The 15,975-nt window shown below is 37.0% G+C and overlaps 1 protein-coding gene across 1 annotated transcript in view; it reads left to right on the forward strand.

Annotated features, from left to right (window-relative positions):
* Nucleotides 1-15,975, forward strand: part of THUMPD2 (THUMP domain containing 2) — a 52,483-nt gene that overhangs the window by 9,715 nt on the left and 26,793 nt on the right. The window contains exons 3-6 of the mRNA XM_043990378.1: nt 7,972-8,372; nt 9,979-10,056; nt 11,840-11,892; nt 15,583-15,670. Of these exons, the coding sequence (XP_043846313.1) occupies nt 7,972-8,372; nt 9,979-10,056; nt 11,840-11,892; nt 15,583-15,670 (620 nt within the window). The remainder of the gene's footprint in view (nt 1-7,971; nt 8,373-9,978; nt 10,057-11,839; nt 11,893-15,582; nt 15,671-15,975) is intronic.

Below are 15,975 nucleotides of genomic sequence, written 5' to 3' on the forward strand. Positions count from 1 at the left end.
CACTGCTTTAAAAGTATATATGGTTACCTAACTATATTTAGAGATTTGTGAAAGACAAGTGTATGTTATACCCTAATGCTGGTGGCATCGTGATGAAATCAAAAGAACACTGGATTTGGAGTCAGAAGACTTTATTCAGATTCTGACTCTCATACCTCTGTGACCTCACTTGGCTCTCTGAGTCTTAGTTCCTTCATCTGTAAAATGAGGTGAATGGATTAGATGATCCCCTAAGGGATCTGGAGGGAGCTGGAGCTCTAAATCCTATTAACCTAATGCCTAGAACAGTCCCATTAAACCCAGCTGAGTAAATTTTAATTGTGGAGTGAAATAACTGAATAAAGTTCAGGACAGTAAACTTCAGTTGTCTGGTACCCAGAAATCTGGCAGCTGAAGCATAGCTGTGGAGCACTCAGAGCTCGGTCAGCCATCAGACACGAAGGTCATTCACTGCATCCCAGGCCATCGCCAGTCATCCTGACTTGTCTTGCCACTGGACTTCGATGATTCTGGAAGAGAGTGAGGTTGATGACCCTGTGTGTCACAGAAATCCAATTCGCCTCAAGTCAAGATATCAACCCTTGGTGTCATTGGTCCTCTTTGAAAATAAAGGATGAGGGGGGCAGCTAGGTGGTGCAGTAGATGAAGCACCGGCTCTGGATTCAGGAGGACCTGAGTTAAAATCTGACCTCAGACACTTGCCACTTACTAGCTGTGTGACCCTGGGCAAGTCACTTAACCCCCATTGCCCCTCAAAACAAAAATAACAAAACAAACAAAGAAAACAAAGGACGAACAACACCCAGAGTCTGGTGTTCTCAAGTAATTAATTAAAGCCATGGTGATGAGAAGGTAAATGGATAGCCACAATGAAGTCTCATTTAAGCTAGTATTTGCAAAATACAAGTTGAATGTTTAAATACAGTCTCCTAAAGTACTAAAAATTATGATTGCTCCCCTAAATCCCTCCATAAAGTTGAAACAAGGAAGCTAAAAGTGGGGTGAAACAAGGTAGAAGATTAAAGTGGTTAATGTTGCTGAAATTAAAAAATTTTGAATATCACATTTTTACAAAGTCAAAGGATACTAATAAATATTCTAAAAGTATGGATTTTTAAAAATTAAAGAAAATTACTTCAAAGGTCCTTTTAGCTCAGTAATTAATTGTGCATAATGTTGTATTAACTGCCTTCTCTAATTACCAGTCATTTCACATACCATATCTCACTTGATTCTCATAATAACCCTGTGAGAGAAGCAATACATGTATTATCATCCCTGTTTTGGTACATGAGACCCAGAAAGTAAGTGATTTACTCAGTCACAGAGCTAGAAAGTTTACTTGACTATTTCAGGAATGATTCAAATGGCAAGAAATAAATCTATTAAAGATGTATAGGCAAATAAGTTTCAGGGAACCTCATTTTAAGTATGTTTTCAGCCCCAAATAGTAGGATCCTAGATTTAGATCTGGAACAGACTTTAGAGGTCATCTAGTCCAAAGTTTCTTAAACTGTGGGTCACAACCACATAACTGAATGTGGGGGTCATTAAAATTTGGCAGTAAATGTTTGATTTGTATACATATTTTATATACTTATATACCTGGGGTTACATAAAAATTTCTTTGGTGCAAAGGGGTCACGAGGGGAAAAAATTTAAGAAGCCCTGATCTAGTCCAGCCTCATTTTATAGATGAAGAAACTGAAACCTGATCCAAGGTCACAAGGTATAAAGTAGTAATTCTGATTTGAACCCAGGTCCTTTGCTTCCAACTCCACATTCTTTCCATTAGATCACCAGACTTCCTCCGTTGATCATAATGGTTACCCCAAGTCATTGAAAAAAACTGAAAGAAAAAAAAAGTAATACCAGACTCTGGATCTGAAGGTTTCTTCCAGACAGTGGGTTAACTATACCTGTCAGGGCTGTCTCCTCTGCCTCCCCTAATGCTAATATCCCTTCAAGGGAGGACAGTAGAACCTAGAGCTCTGTGACATCTATACCAGGCTCTGCTAGTCCCAGAACCCACTTTTCCCACACCACCACAAATTCAAGTGCAAATGCTCTCTTCTAGAAGTACCCAGGCTTCCATGTTTCACACATTATATACCCTCTTTCATTCTCCCCAGACACAAACTGATCCATGTTCTCTTTTCTCTCTCTTGTCCTTCTCTTCCATTCCTCCCATTCAGACACTTCTCTAAACCTGTTCACAAATATACTCAGGCAGCCTGATGATCAGCATTAAAAGAAAGAATTGACTTTAAACAGCCTCAGAAGGGATAGTTAACATTTGCTGACCCTTGAAGGAACATTGTATTCTCCCTGCATAGTTACTTGCCTTCCCTCAGGATTGTTAACTTTGACAGCAGTTTATGAATAGTTCCAATTGCAAAGTTTGTTTGTAAAGTAGTTATTTGGAATTCCTAGCACATTTTCCCATAGAAACAGCATTCTAAATAGTTAGATTTTCTAGCCTATCTAATCCATAATAATAGCCTACACTTATTTGACACTTGAAAATTTACAAAATCACTTTATACTTAATCTCATTGGCTTTCCACAACCCCTTACAAGATAGAGTATATTATTATCCCCATTTTATAAATGAGGAAATAGAACCAGAGAGGTTGTGACTTCCCCAAGGTCACTCCAGTTAATGATTTAATTTCATGTCATCTTACTCTTCATTCTACCAACATTCTTCATGTTTGACCCTTCAAGACATGAGCCTTGAGTCTGGCATGAAGATTGTGGATAAGGCCTAGGACCATAAGGAGTCTTTTGACAGCTCCAAGCATCACCAATGTGGGAATTTGTTTTGTTTGACTCGGCATATTTAGTACAAGGTTTTTGTTTTGGTTTGGTTTTGGTTTCTATTTTTGAAGAGTATCTGGGAGAGGAAGAGATTAAAGAGAAAGAAAAATAATTTCTTGTTAATTGAAAAAAATTAAACTCAGAAATTGTTGAAAAAAAAAAGGTTCTGCTGGGGGGCAGCTAGGTGGCGCAATGGATAAAGCACTGGCCCTGGATTCAGGTGGACCTGAGTTCAAATCCAGCCTCAGACACTTCATACTTACTAGCTGTGTGATGCTGGGCAAGTCACTTAACCCTCATTGCCCTGCCCCCCCCCAAAAAAAATTTAAGAAAAGGTTCTGCTGGCCAGGGTTCTGATGGCAACTGACATTCATATGGATAGATACCTCCAAGTCAGATACCTGTTTACAAAAGTAGGGAAATGTGAGCTGACAAAAAGGGCTAAAAGAAAAAAGTTTAGATTCTTGGAACACTGACCTTTACTTATGTAGAACCTCTTCCCCACCATCATTCAAGAAAATAATACTCAATATAAAGGTGCTGGTATAGTTTTATTATCTAATCTGGATGTTGATTTTAATAATGGAAAAAGTTTCTAGTATTTATAAAATTGAATCTTGCTGCATCTATCTTTTTGCCTGTGAAGAACTCATTAGCTTTTTAAAGACAGATATCTTCTCTGTGAAACTTATGACCACTCTGAGTGAGTGGGAATCTGTTGTTGTCATTAAAAATAAGTTATCTTGAAGAGCAGAACCAGCATGGTAGAGTGAAGTGAGCATTTTTGCCCAACATTCCTCTAAATAACTTTTAAAAACCTATCAAGGGGCAAGCTAGGTGGCAGAGTGGATAAAGCATCGGCCCTGGATTCAGGAAGACCTGAGTTCAAATCTGGCCTCAGACACTTCACACTTACTAGCTGTGTGACTCTGGGCAAGTCACTTAATCCTTGTTGCCCTGCAAAAAAAAAAAAAAAGCCTGTCAAACCAAATTCTGAGTGGAAAAATCAAAAAAGTCACAATGAATCATTTTTCTAGCCCAGAAGAACTTAGAAAGGAAGAAAGAAAATTGGGTGGAGTCTGGCTTGGGAATATGAATAATCTGCCTGACTAAGGACTCAAAACTCATGCCACTTCTGCTATCTTCGACCAGAGTGCAAACCAGGCAGTGATTGGAACTCTCCCCTAACTCACATCACTTTAAAAGCACTGAAAACTTATAAGCCCCAAGACCTAACTATGAAAGCAATAGGATATCAAGAGATCGAGCCACACACCATCAGTACCCCAGAGGTAAGGAGAGGCCAACTCTAACATAAAGTCCAAACTCTAAATATAGGCTGAAAAAAATGAGGAAACAACAAAAAAAGAACCTGACCATAAAAATCTACTGTGGTAACAGACTCAGAAGACAACAGTGACTTGAAAACATCTACAAACAAAGCCTTAGAGAAAAATGCAAATTGGACATAAGCCCAACAAGAATTCTTCTTCTAAGAGCCAAAGCAGTTTTTGTTGTTTGTTCATTTCAGTCACATCCAATTCTTTGTGACCCCATTTGAGGTTTTCTTGGCAAAGATAATAGAGTGGTTTGCCATTTCCTTCTCCCGCTCATTTTACAGATGAGGAAACTGAGGGTTAAGTGACTTACTCAGGGTAATATAACTAGTAAGTATCTGAGGGTCAGATTTGAATTCCAGATCCAGTGCTCTGTCCAGTGCACCACCTAACTGCCCCCCAAAAACGAAATTTTAAAAGGAAAAAACAAAACTTTTTAATCAAATAATCGTGGTAGAAGAAAAATTGAGAAAAGAAATGAGAACAATGTAAGAAAATTATGAAAATAGGATTAACAGCTTGACAAAAGGTGATTAAAAATTTGTAAAATTTGTATCATTAAAGCAATATTCATGATCTCAGACATTTGACACTTACTAGCTGTGTGACCTTGGGCAAGTCACTTAACCCTCATTCCCCCTCAAAAAAAAGAAATACTGAAGAAAATTATTACTTAAAAATAAGACTTGGCCAAATGATAAAAGAGGTAAAAAGGTTCACTGAAGAAAGTAACTCTTTATGAATTAGAATTGGTCAAATGGAAGCTAATGACTCTGTACGGGCCAAATTTTAATTGGGGAGTGTTAATTAGGTGGCTTGAAGTAATATTGGGGTAAGGAAGGAGATTAACAGCCTCTTTAAAAAAACAAACAGGGCTCATTAACAGGAACAAATTTAAAACACAAGTAAGATTAGTAGAACAAGAGAAAAAGGGAATAGGGGAAGGAAAATAATACGACCTGAAATCACACCACCTGGACCCAGCTGCACCACGTCTAACCCTCTCCCTCATGTCTGTAGGAATTATAAATTATTGGACTACCTGAAAACTATGATCAAAAAAAGGGCATAAACATCATATTTCTTTCTTTCTTTCTTTCTTTTTTTTTTTTTGGTGAGGTAATTGGGGTTAAGTGACTTGCCCAGGATCACACAGCTAGTAAGTGTTGTGTCTGAGGCCAGATTTGAACTCAGGTCCTCCTGACTCCAGGGCCGGTGCTCTATCCACTGCACCACCAGCTGCTCCTATAGACATCATATTTCAAGAAATTATCAAGGAAAACTGTTCTCCTATCTTAGATCCAGAAGGTAAAATAGAAATAGAAAATACCCACCATTTACTTCTCAAAAGAGATACCAAAATGAAAATTCCCAGGAATGTTATAGCCAAATTTCAGAACTCCCAGATCAAGTTAAAAATACTTCAGTCAGTCAGAAAGAAACAATTCAAATATCATGGGGTCACAGTCAATTTAATGATATGTTTAGCAGCTTCCATATTAAAAGAGTAGAGAGCTTAGAATATGATATTCTGGAAGGCAGAAGAACTAGAATTAGAACCAAGAATAATCTACCTAGCAAAACTAATTATAATTCTACAAGGGGAAATGGATATTTAATGGGGATAAAAGGACTTTCAAGCATTCCTGATGAAAAAACAAGAGCTAAATAGAAAATGTGAGATTCAAACACAAGACCCGAGAAGTATAAAAAGGTAAACAAAAGTGAGAAATCATAAAGGACTCAATAAGGTGAAACTCTTTACATTTCTATATGGGAAGATGATACATGTAACTCCTAGGAAATTTATCATCATTAGGGCAATTATAAGGCATCTACTTAGAGGGCGTGGGTATAAGTCTACTATGTTGAGATGAACTCAAAAACTGGAAGGTTGAGAAAGGGGTGCACTGGGAGTAGGGGGAAGGGAGAGGAAGAATAGGTAAAATTATCTGACATAAAAGAAATGCATAAGGAATTTTTTAAATGGAGGGGGAATGTACAACACTTGATCCTTATTCCTATGATTAGATTCAAAGAGGGAAGAATATATATTACACACAGTTGGGTACAGATATTGTCCTTACTCAACAGGGAAATAGGAGAAAGAAGGGGGCTAATAAGAGAGAGGGTAGATTAGGAGGTATTAGTCAGAATGGTCAGAAGCAAAACAGACTTGAGGAGGGATCAAGGTAAAAAGGAAGAGAATAGAAGGAAATATTGTCATAACTATATTAATAGGATGAGCTCACCCATAAAATGGAAAAGGATAGCAGAATGGATTAGAAACCAGAATCCAACATTATTTACAAGAGAGACACTCAAAACAGAAAGACACACTGTCAAAATAAGAGGCTGCGGCAGATTCTTTTGTTTCAGCTGAAGTTAAAAAAAGCAGGGGTAGCAGTCATGATCTCAGATAAAGCAAAGACAGAAACATCTAAAAGAATTAGGGAAACAACAATTTGCTGAAAGGTAGATTGGACAATGAATTAATTACAATACTGAGCATATATGGAACAAATGGCATAACATCAAAATACATGAAGGGAAAGTTAAATGAGTTATAAGAGGAAATAGACAGTAAAAACTATTCTAGTAGGGGACCTTGATTTATTCCTCAGACCTAGATAAAGCTAACCATAAAATAATAAGAAAGAAGTTGAGATGAATAGAATTTCAGAAATTTTAGATATGGTAGAACTCTGGAGAATTTTGAATAAGAATAAAAAGGAGTATACCTATTTCTCTGTTGTGCATGGCACCTTTACAAAAACTGACCAGGTATTAGGGCATAAAAACTGTTGAGAAAACTGGAAAGTAGTATGTCAGAAACTAGGAGAATGGTTGAACAAGTTTTCTTATATGAATGTGATGAAATATTAATTGTGCTGTATGTAAAAATGATGATGGAGAGGGTTTGATAAAAACTTCAGAAGACTTATGTGAACTGATGCAAAGTGAAGGAAGCAGAACAGTCTATACAGTAATAGCAGTATTATAATAATAATCAGGTGTGAAAGACCTAGTAACAGTGATCCACCAAAACTTCAGACTCCTGATATAAAATGGTATCCACTTCCAGACAGAACTGAATGAAGGACTCTGAGTGCAGATTGAAGCATATTTTTCTTTTATTTAAAAAAAAATTCAGATCATGACTATGCAGAAATGTTTTCATGTTAAGAATGAGTATTATATTTCTTGCCTTCCAAATTGGTGAGAGAAGAGGTGAAGAGAGGGAAAGAAATTGGAACTTAATTTTTTTTTAATGAGGATAAATTATCCTTCTGATGTGTTATGGTATTTTCAGCATTTTAAAGCTTCACACATGTTCTCTAGATTTATCTCTGTACCTTTATGAAAGCTATCACTCTCTTTATTAGGTTGTTTTAAGTGAAAGATTTCTAGTGTAGCCATGGAGTTCTGAGCTCATTTATTATTCTTAAAATAGTTTGATGTAATAAGCTTGTGTTGTAAAATATAAATATTTGAACTTTTAAAACATGTTGATGCTTTTTATGTCAAACAGAACCTAATTCATTCTGAGTGAACTAATTTCAGAGAATGGTCAGTTAACCTAAATCACACATCCCAGAAGACACTACCACTTTAGATTCAGGTGACAGTATTTGCGGATCTTGATCCTGTGCTGTGTCCTAATGGTGAAGTATGAATTCCTGAGAAAAATAAGATGGTTAGCCACATCAGTATATCTGGTGTCAAGAAATTGATTTGTATCATATTTGATAATGTCGTATACTATTTTTAAAGTCTTAACATGAGTTAAAATAAGATATTTGTTTTTATTTAGGAAAAATGTTTAATGAAATTCAAAGACTTGTAACTGGGGATCCCATGTGTTGGGTACATGCTATTTCAATTTGGAGAAGTCTTCTTGAACTAGAAGAAAAATTTCTACCTGAAATGGCCAAACCCTCCAAAAGGAAGACAGGAGAAAATAAAGACACCATTACTAAGAAGTTAAAAATAGAACAAACACTAGCAATGCCAGTGGATACAGAATGTCAGCTAGAAAAGCAAAAAAATGACAAGATACAGGAACATAAAAATCTGATAACTGAAAAAGAAAACTTTCAAGAAGAAAAATCTGAAAATGATGGACACAAAGAAGTTGAGCATCACCAGGGCAAATTCACTTTCAGAGTTTCTTGTCGCTGTAGTGGAACAATAGCAAAAACATTTACCACAGAGGTAGGTCTTCCTTTCCTCTCCTACCTCCCTCCCCGTAAAAAGAAAGGAATAAGTTAAATGAGATTTGAAGATAAGATTAAATTATATCTATCTATCTACACATATGTATGAATAAAAACAAAATTTTTATATATATATATATATATATATATAATTTGTTTGCATTAAATTCCTTAACTTCTCTCCTGCTTTTTTAAAGGGAGGGAAAGTTCTAAAATCCTAAGTAGTAGGCTTTTTCAAAGCCTAAGGTACTTACCTTTAACTCAAGGATATCCTTCTTAGTATTTGTGAATCTTGATTACAGAAGCTCTGCTTCATATAGTTGGAATGAATGAAAAAAAAAACCACTTATTAAGCATTTTCTGTGTGCCAAGTTCTGGAGGTACAAATATAAAAGTGAAGATAGCCTTTGCCCTCAAAGACCTTGTGCTCCAATAGGGGAAGATAATAGAAATTCCTAAGATATTGAGTGGAACAACTTCTGTTACTGCCTGTGCAGTCTTGGCCCCTTAGTGTACTTTTTGTTTTTTAGTGAGGCAGTTGGGGTGAAGTGACTTGCCCAGGGTCACACAGCTAGTAAGTGTTAAGTGTCTGAGGCCGGATTTGAACCCAGGTACTCCTGACTCCAGGGCTGGTGCTCTATCCACTGCGCCACCTAGCTGCCCCCCTTGGTGTACTTTTAAGGCCCCAGCTTTCCAATGTATCAAGTAAGGGAGGTCAACTAGATCCTAGCTGCTTAAACAGTGGGTCATGACCCCATGTGGAGTCAGGTAACTGAATGTGTGGGGGGGTCATGAAAAATTTGGCAATGGTAAAAGGTGATGTATACAGATATATACCTATATAGCTGGAGTCCCATAAAAATTTCTCAGGTGAAAAGGGGTCACAAGTAGAAAGTTTAAGAAACCCTGAACTAGGTGACCTCCAGATACTATACAGCTGAGATATTAAGATCTCTGAGCTATGAAAAAATTTTCTTTGTGTGAACTGTGCTGCCTTGTGGGTGCAGCTTTCTGCCAAGCCAAAAGACGAGGCTGTTGTATCAAAAAAACAGATTTGTAGGGGTTTGCATTTCTGTGCTAGTTGAAATAACCCTGTTAAGATCTTTTTTTTTTTTTTTTAGTGAGGCAATTGAGGGTTAAGTGACTTGCCCAGGGTCACACAGCTAGTAAATGTTAAGTGTCTGAGGCCGGATTTGAACTCAGGTACTCCTGACTCCAGGGCTGGTGCTCTATCCACTGCACCACCTAGCTGCCCCAATATCATTTCTTAAAGGAATTGTAAAAGCTGCTGATGAATTCATCAAATAATTAAGATGTTAGGTAAACAAAATTAATTTTGATTAGGGCTTGTTAGATATAGTAGTTGCTTGTAGGTGCGTGCGTGTGTGCGTGCGTGCGTGTGTGTGTGTGTGTGTGTGTGTGTGTGTGTGTGTGTGTGTGTTTTAATTCCACTCTTATTTCTGATGGGAAATTTTTTCATATGATATATTTTTATTGCATATTCCAAACCTTTCTTATGCATTCCATTAACTTTTGGCTATGTCTTTAAGCTGAGATCTTCATTCTTAATAGTTTAATCTTTTCCTTAACTACTACTTTTCCAGGAGGTGGGAAGAGTAATTGGAATTGCTCTTATAAAACAGTTTGGCTGGAAAACAGATTTGAGAAACCCCAGTTTAGAGGTAATGAATATTTTAAAAACTCTTTTTGTTACATTTCAAATTTTATTTTTAAACTGACACTGTTGAGTAGTTTAATAATTTTATTTTCTACATTTTAGGTTATTTTAAAAGAGTGCAACTATGCAGAAGCAAACAGTTGTTTTCCTTAGCAATAAATATGGTTAACTTTGATGGTTTTCATTGTAAAAGTTTCTCAACAAGATATGGACATGGTCTGTTTATTCACAGGTGGGGACTAGTACAGGAGCAACAGAGTCCATTTGAAACTCACTTGGAGTACTCACCTCTCCCCCAGCAAAAAAATACATTAAGAAATGCTAGTTGTGAGAAAAACCTTTTAGTATTATTGTGACAGCATCAAACAAAATGATCATGACTAGGTAACTTTATATGTTTCATTAATCCAAAGGGTTATTTGACACACCCATCTTAAAATGAAGTGGTCTCACCCAACTAAAAGCTTGTTCTTTGAACCAAGCCAGGGCGTAGACTATTGGTTATAAAAAGAAGAATCCTGTTTGGTGACATTTGGAAGGAATGTAAGAACTAGAGAAATAAGCAAATTATCCACCTCTAGTCAGAAATAGAACTTAAAACAGAGTATGATGATAGGGTGAGGTTAGAGAGAAGCTGACAGATTGAAAAGATTGTTGTGCCCATTGAATTTTAGAAAGATTGTTGATTATCCAGCTGGTATAAAGAAACCTCAGGATAGCCTGGGGACTTTCACAGAGCCTGTGTCGGGCACTGAGAGGAACCACTTTAGCCCATTGTCTTACAGGACCTTTTGTTTAGGACTGTCCCTCTGAGTTATGCAGAGGTCTTGTCAAGGTATGGATCACTCCTGAGCCCATGAGCACCCCACATTCATTCACTAAACATTTAAGACTTGGGTGTGCATGTAGGTAGCTTCATATTATGGGTGATTTACAGAGCTTGATCGTATCACTCCTTTACTAAATTGCCTTCAGCAGTTCTGCACTGCCTACCAAAGGAAATACAAACTGCTGATCCTGGCATTTGAGAGTCTCGCTACATAATCTTAATTCCAGCCTGCCTTCCCAGTTTTATCTCATACAATTCACCTTCACATACTCTGTTCCAAATAAGCGAAATAAATCTCCATTCCTTTTTCTCACCTTACTTCTTCTGTGTCTATGCTTTTACTCATGCTATTTCTCTCCTCCACCCCTCATCTGAAAGGAACTTTACTTTCCTCAGTTTCATTTATCCCTTCATTAGGGCCCAACATAGCTGCTATCTCACCTGTGAAGCCGTCACTGGTCCAGTTTACAGTGATGTCTCTCTTTTCTGAGTTCTCATAACATTTGCCTGTACCTCCATTTTGCATGTAACTACAATACAAGGGAAAGTGAGAGCTTTCTCTGTGTATGCCTCTACTTCATTAGAATGTGAGTTCCTTGAGAACCAGAGCTATGCCATATTTGTTTTTATGTCCCAGGTACCTAGCAAAGTAACTAGCACTCAGTAGGTGCCCATTCGTGTGTTATATTGAATTGCTCTCACCAACATTGATATATGAATTTCTAATAGCATACACGGTTTACCTATAAAATGCATGTATAATTGAACTGAAACCTTTGCTTAAGAAAAAAATAGTGAATAAAATGTTTTTATTATGCCGTATAACCCTGAAGACTAGAAGACTTCCTCTTAAACTCTAGGTCTTATGGGCACAAAACTAAGGCCTTCAAGTTGCCACCCAAAAGCCCTAATCATGGAGTTTTGTTTTTCATTCTAATTTCTGTGTTTTCTCTTTCAGATATTTATACATCTAAATGACATTTACTCCGTGGTGGGGATTCCTATTTTCAGGTAGATGTTTATATTTTTGTGCTCCAGGATTTTTCTAAATTCATTAATGTTTTTTAAACTTATCAGCTCCATGTATTTTGTTTGCAACAAGAAAAACTAATTAACCCTAGATGGAATTTAAGGCTTGATATTTCATGTTTTGTATATGCCTTTAAAATGCTCTGATAACATATTGTTTTTATTTTTCTGTGATTTTAGAGTATAAAAATTTGGATAACTGAAAGCCATGAATTGCATTGTTGACATTGACAAATTATACCTAGTGTCTAAAGTATTTTAAATTATTCATTAATTTAGAAAATTATAGACTCAGGCTAGGTAAGAAATGTATGCATACATAAGTGTTTGCTTACAGAGATAGTAAGCATTTATTAAAATTAAACATACAGTGCAATTCTTGGGGCCCTCAGGGGCTCATTGCCAAATCTGATGCATTATAATTCCTTGGAAAGGTCTGGAGAAAATTTTTTCAACTTTTTAGACAATCTAAATATGATGTTTCTCTAGTCATACAGTAGAATACTGCCATGTTACTATAAATGTAAATAAGAATAATAACAATTCCTACCACAGTTATCTTGAAAATTCCTCAAGATATTTGTATTGTGTTTTACATGACACCACTAAAGTAAGAAGGTCAGGGGTGGATATAAGTACTACTGCCCCATCTCTGAAGAGTATGAAGAGGCTGATGGCTACAGCAGCAGCTGCAGAAGCAAAGGCTTTCTCCAAGAGAGCATAGCCATTCTGTTGTTGGACATTGTAGAATTCATCCAGAGAAAGGGGGGTTAGTATAGAAGAATATTTTTGCCACTTTTCTGCTTCCTGCTGTTTCTTATTGATTCACCTTATAAATTAAAGTGTCATACAGAAGATGAGCTATTGTTACAGAATTGATCTGGTGAAAAATTGGATTTTAGAGGCACCATACAGAACAATCTCATAACATTAAAGATGTATTTTTAAATTTTGCTTCTTCCTACACTTAGCTATGTGCCTTGGCTACCAAAAAAAGTCACTGTAATCTTTAGCTATATTAATAGAAGTATAATGTTCACAACCAGAAAGGTTGTCATCTAAGTGTACTTGCCAGATATCAGCTGGAACACTGGATTCTGTTTGGGGCACTACTTTTTAGGATGTTAACAGGGTGAGGTTTTTTTTTTCCAAATTAGTATGACCAGAATAATGAGGAGATTCCCAAACCATGTCAGATGCAGATCAGTTAAATTAACTGGGAAGAAAAGTTGGAAGAACGTTATGGCCATCTTCAATATATTTCAGGGTTGTCATGTGGCAAGAAGGACTAGATTGATTTTATATGGTACCAGTGAGAGAACTAAGACCAGTGGATAGAAATTCCCAGGAGGCTGAGTCTTTAGAAGAATTTTTAAAATTAGAACCTTTTTAAAATTGAATGGGGTACTTCATTAGGTACCTTTTAACTGAACATGATCAAGTAGAGGCCAAGTGATGTCTTGCTGGGTGTGTTATAGAAGGAATTTGTGTATTGGTCTTAATGACTTCTGAGCTCTCTTCTGTTCCCTACATTCTGTGATTCTTTTCCACAATTACATGAAATCCAGTGCTCTCAAAACTCATGTTTCAAGTTTGTCTTCAGTTTATAGAGCTCATCCATTTTTACTATTGCTCTCTAAATCTTTGTTTCTTTTCACAAAGGTTTGTTCATTCAAGTATATCTTCATCTGATCAGAAAAACCGGGCTGCATAGTAGACCTCTAAGGTCAGAGTTCAGTCCTGGTCCTGGTAGACGAAGTCTATCTGCAATATCTACAACAAATAGTCATATAGAGCTCCCAGATATTTTTAATTCAGTGTAGTTCTATTGCTTCATTGATTTTAATATAGGCCACATGCTTTCTCCCAAAATCAAACTTAATGAAAACCTGAAAACAATTTATAGTTATTCTTCAGTTATGTTTTTGTCTACCCTGTCTATAGGTTGTTGTACTAAAACAGAGAAGTCATGTGTAGAGTTCATTTATTTCCATCTGTAGTCCATGCTGATACTAAATGCATAAATCTTTTAAAAAGTTTTTTAGTTCTTACCTTTAATAAATTTACAATTTCAGTTAATCCCTACTAATCTTTTAGAAGAGGTAGCTAGATGGCTCAGTGGATAGAGTGCTGGACCTAGAGTCAGAAAGATGAGTTCACATGTGGCCTCAGACGCTAGCAGCGTGACCCTGGGCAAGTCACTTTAACCTTTGCTTACCTAATCTCTTGGAGAAGGAAGTGACAAACCACTCCAGTATCTGTGCCGGGAAATCCCCCCCCTCCAAAAAAAGGGGGGTCATAAAGAGTTGAGCACAACCGATTCTCACTTTAATGAGGGTCTCTGCATCTGCCAGTAATACCTGCTTGCTGCCAGCGCAGATGCTAGGACCCTTTTCCTTGGACCAACTTTGGATAGTTTCAAGTCATGCATGGAGCTCTTAGGCCCTTCATCAGTTTTATATTTTTCATAGTAAATACATGATTTTTATTCACTAATTTTACATAATTATTATTCACTGTTGTATATATTTTCCTCTAAAATATCTCATTTTGGGGAGTGGAACCCATGTTTAATTATAGCCTGCATTTAAATCAATAAAGTATATTATCAGCATCAATCTTGTAACAACCCATTTAAAGGAAAGAGATAGCATAACTTGTATCTGTGGAAAAGGTGCTCAGATATGACATTGATGTTAGTTCAGTTGGGAAGATTTGAAATTGGTCAAATGGCTGACCCAAAATAGTGATCATTGGATCTTAGCCCAGAGAATAGACTTAGTGGAAGACACAGTAATTGACTTCAAGTATTTACCCGTGGAAGAGGGTTTGGACTTGCTCCGTGTGATCCTAGAGGGCTGAAGTAGGAACTGTGGGTTGAATTTGCAGAGGCAGAATCAGGCTTCATAGAAGGAAAGACTGATTATCAGTGCTATTCAAAAGTATCTCAGGATGTGATGGAGGTCTCCCTTGCCTGTGATATAGTAGGAAGAGCTCTGTATTTGGAGGCCGAGGCCTGGGTTCAAATTCCAGATCTTGGGGACACTGTCTATATGTCCTTGGCAAGTCCCTTAACCTCCGTAGGCTTTAGTTTCTTCTGAAAAATGAAGGCATTGTATTAGAAGACCTCTAAGGTTCCTTTCAGCTCTGTCTATGATTCTGAGCCTTATTGGAGATCGTCAAGCAGAGTCTTTATAAACCACCTTTATGTTATATGAACAGGGGATTCCTGTTTATGAGAGTGCTGGAGTAGAGGGCTTCAGATGTCTCTCCAGACTTTAAGATTCTGTCATCCTCAAAACAACCTTGGAAACTTATCTGCAGAAAAGGCAAGTGAATGTCCAGGGTTGTATGGCTACTAAGTGGCCGTTCTGGAACAAGAAACTAAGTCTACTGACTCCTAGTTCAGGATTCTTTCCATTGGTCTATACTGAATACCGAATTCATCTCAGTTGCCTAGAAAACTCACTTGCCTGGAATGCCTCAAGACTGACTCTGCCAGGTAACGAATGTGTTTATATTATAAAGTTAAATACAGCATACTGTCTTAAACATTTTGTCGCATGTCTGTGAATATATGAGAGTACCTCACTTTTCTTTACTTCATATTTTCATTAGTGTGTATGTATTTGGCATCCAATCATATTGACCCTATGACCAATATTTTTATAGGCTTCCTTTGGCAAGTAGAGCTTACATCAAGGCAGCAGGACTTCGTTCTACTATAGCTTGGACAATGGCATCTCTCGCTGAAATTAATGTAAGGAAAAAATGTCATTGTTGTAAAGGGGAATGACTTTTATTTTGTGAACTTTTTTTTTTTTTTTGGTCAGGGAAATGAGGGTTAAGTGACTTTCCCAGGGTCACATAGCTACTAAGTGTCAAGTGTTTGAGGCCGGATTTGAACTCAGGTCCTCCTGAATCCAGGGCTGGTGCTTTACCCACTGTGCCACCTAGCTGCCCCTGGGAATGACTTTTGATTTGAAAATTAAAGATTACAAAGGTGGGCATAAGAAATGCACCTTGATACTTAATGGGGAAATAAAATTCACCACACTGGTCCTC

Source organism: Dromiciops gliroides, chromosome 2 (assembly GCF_019393635.1).
Source record: "Dromiciops gliroides isolate mDroGli1 chromosome 2, mDroGli1.pri, whole genome shotgun sequence".
NCBI classification, from domain to species: domain Eukaryota; kingdom Metazoa; phylum Chordata; class Mammalia; order Microbiotheria; family Microbiotheriidae; genus Dromiciops; species Dromiciops gliroides.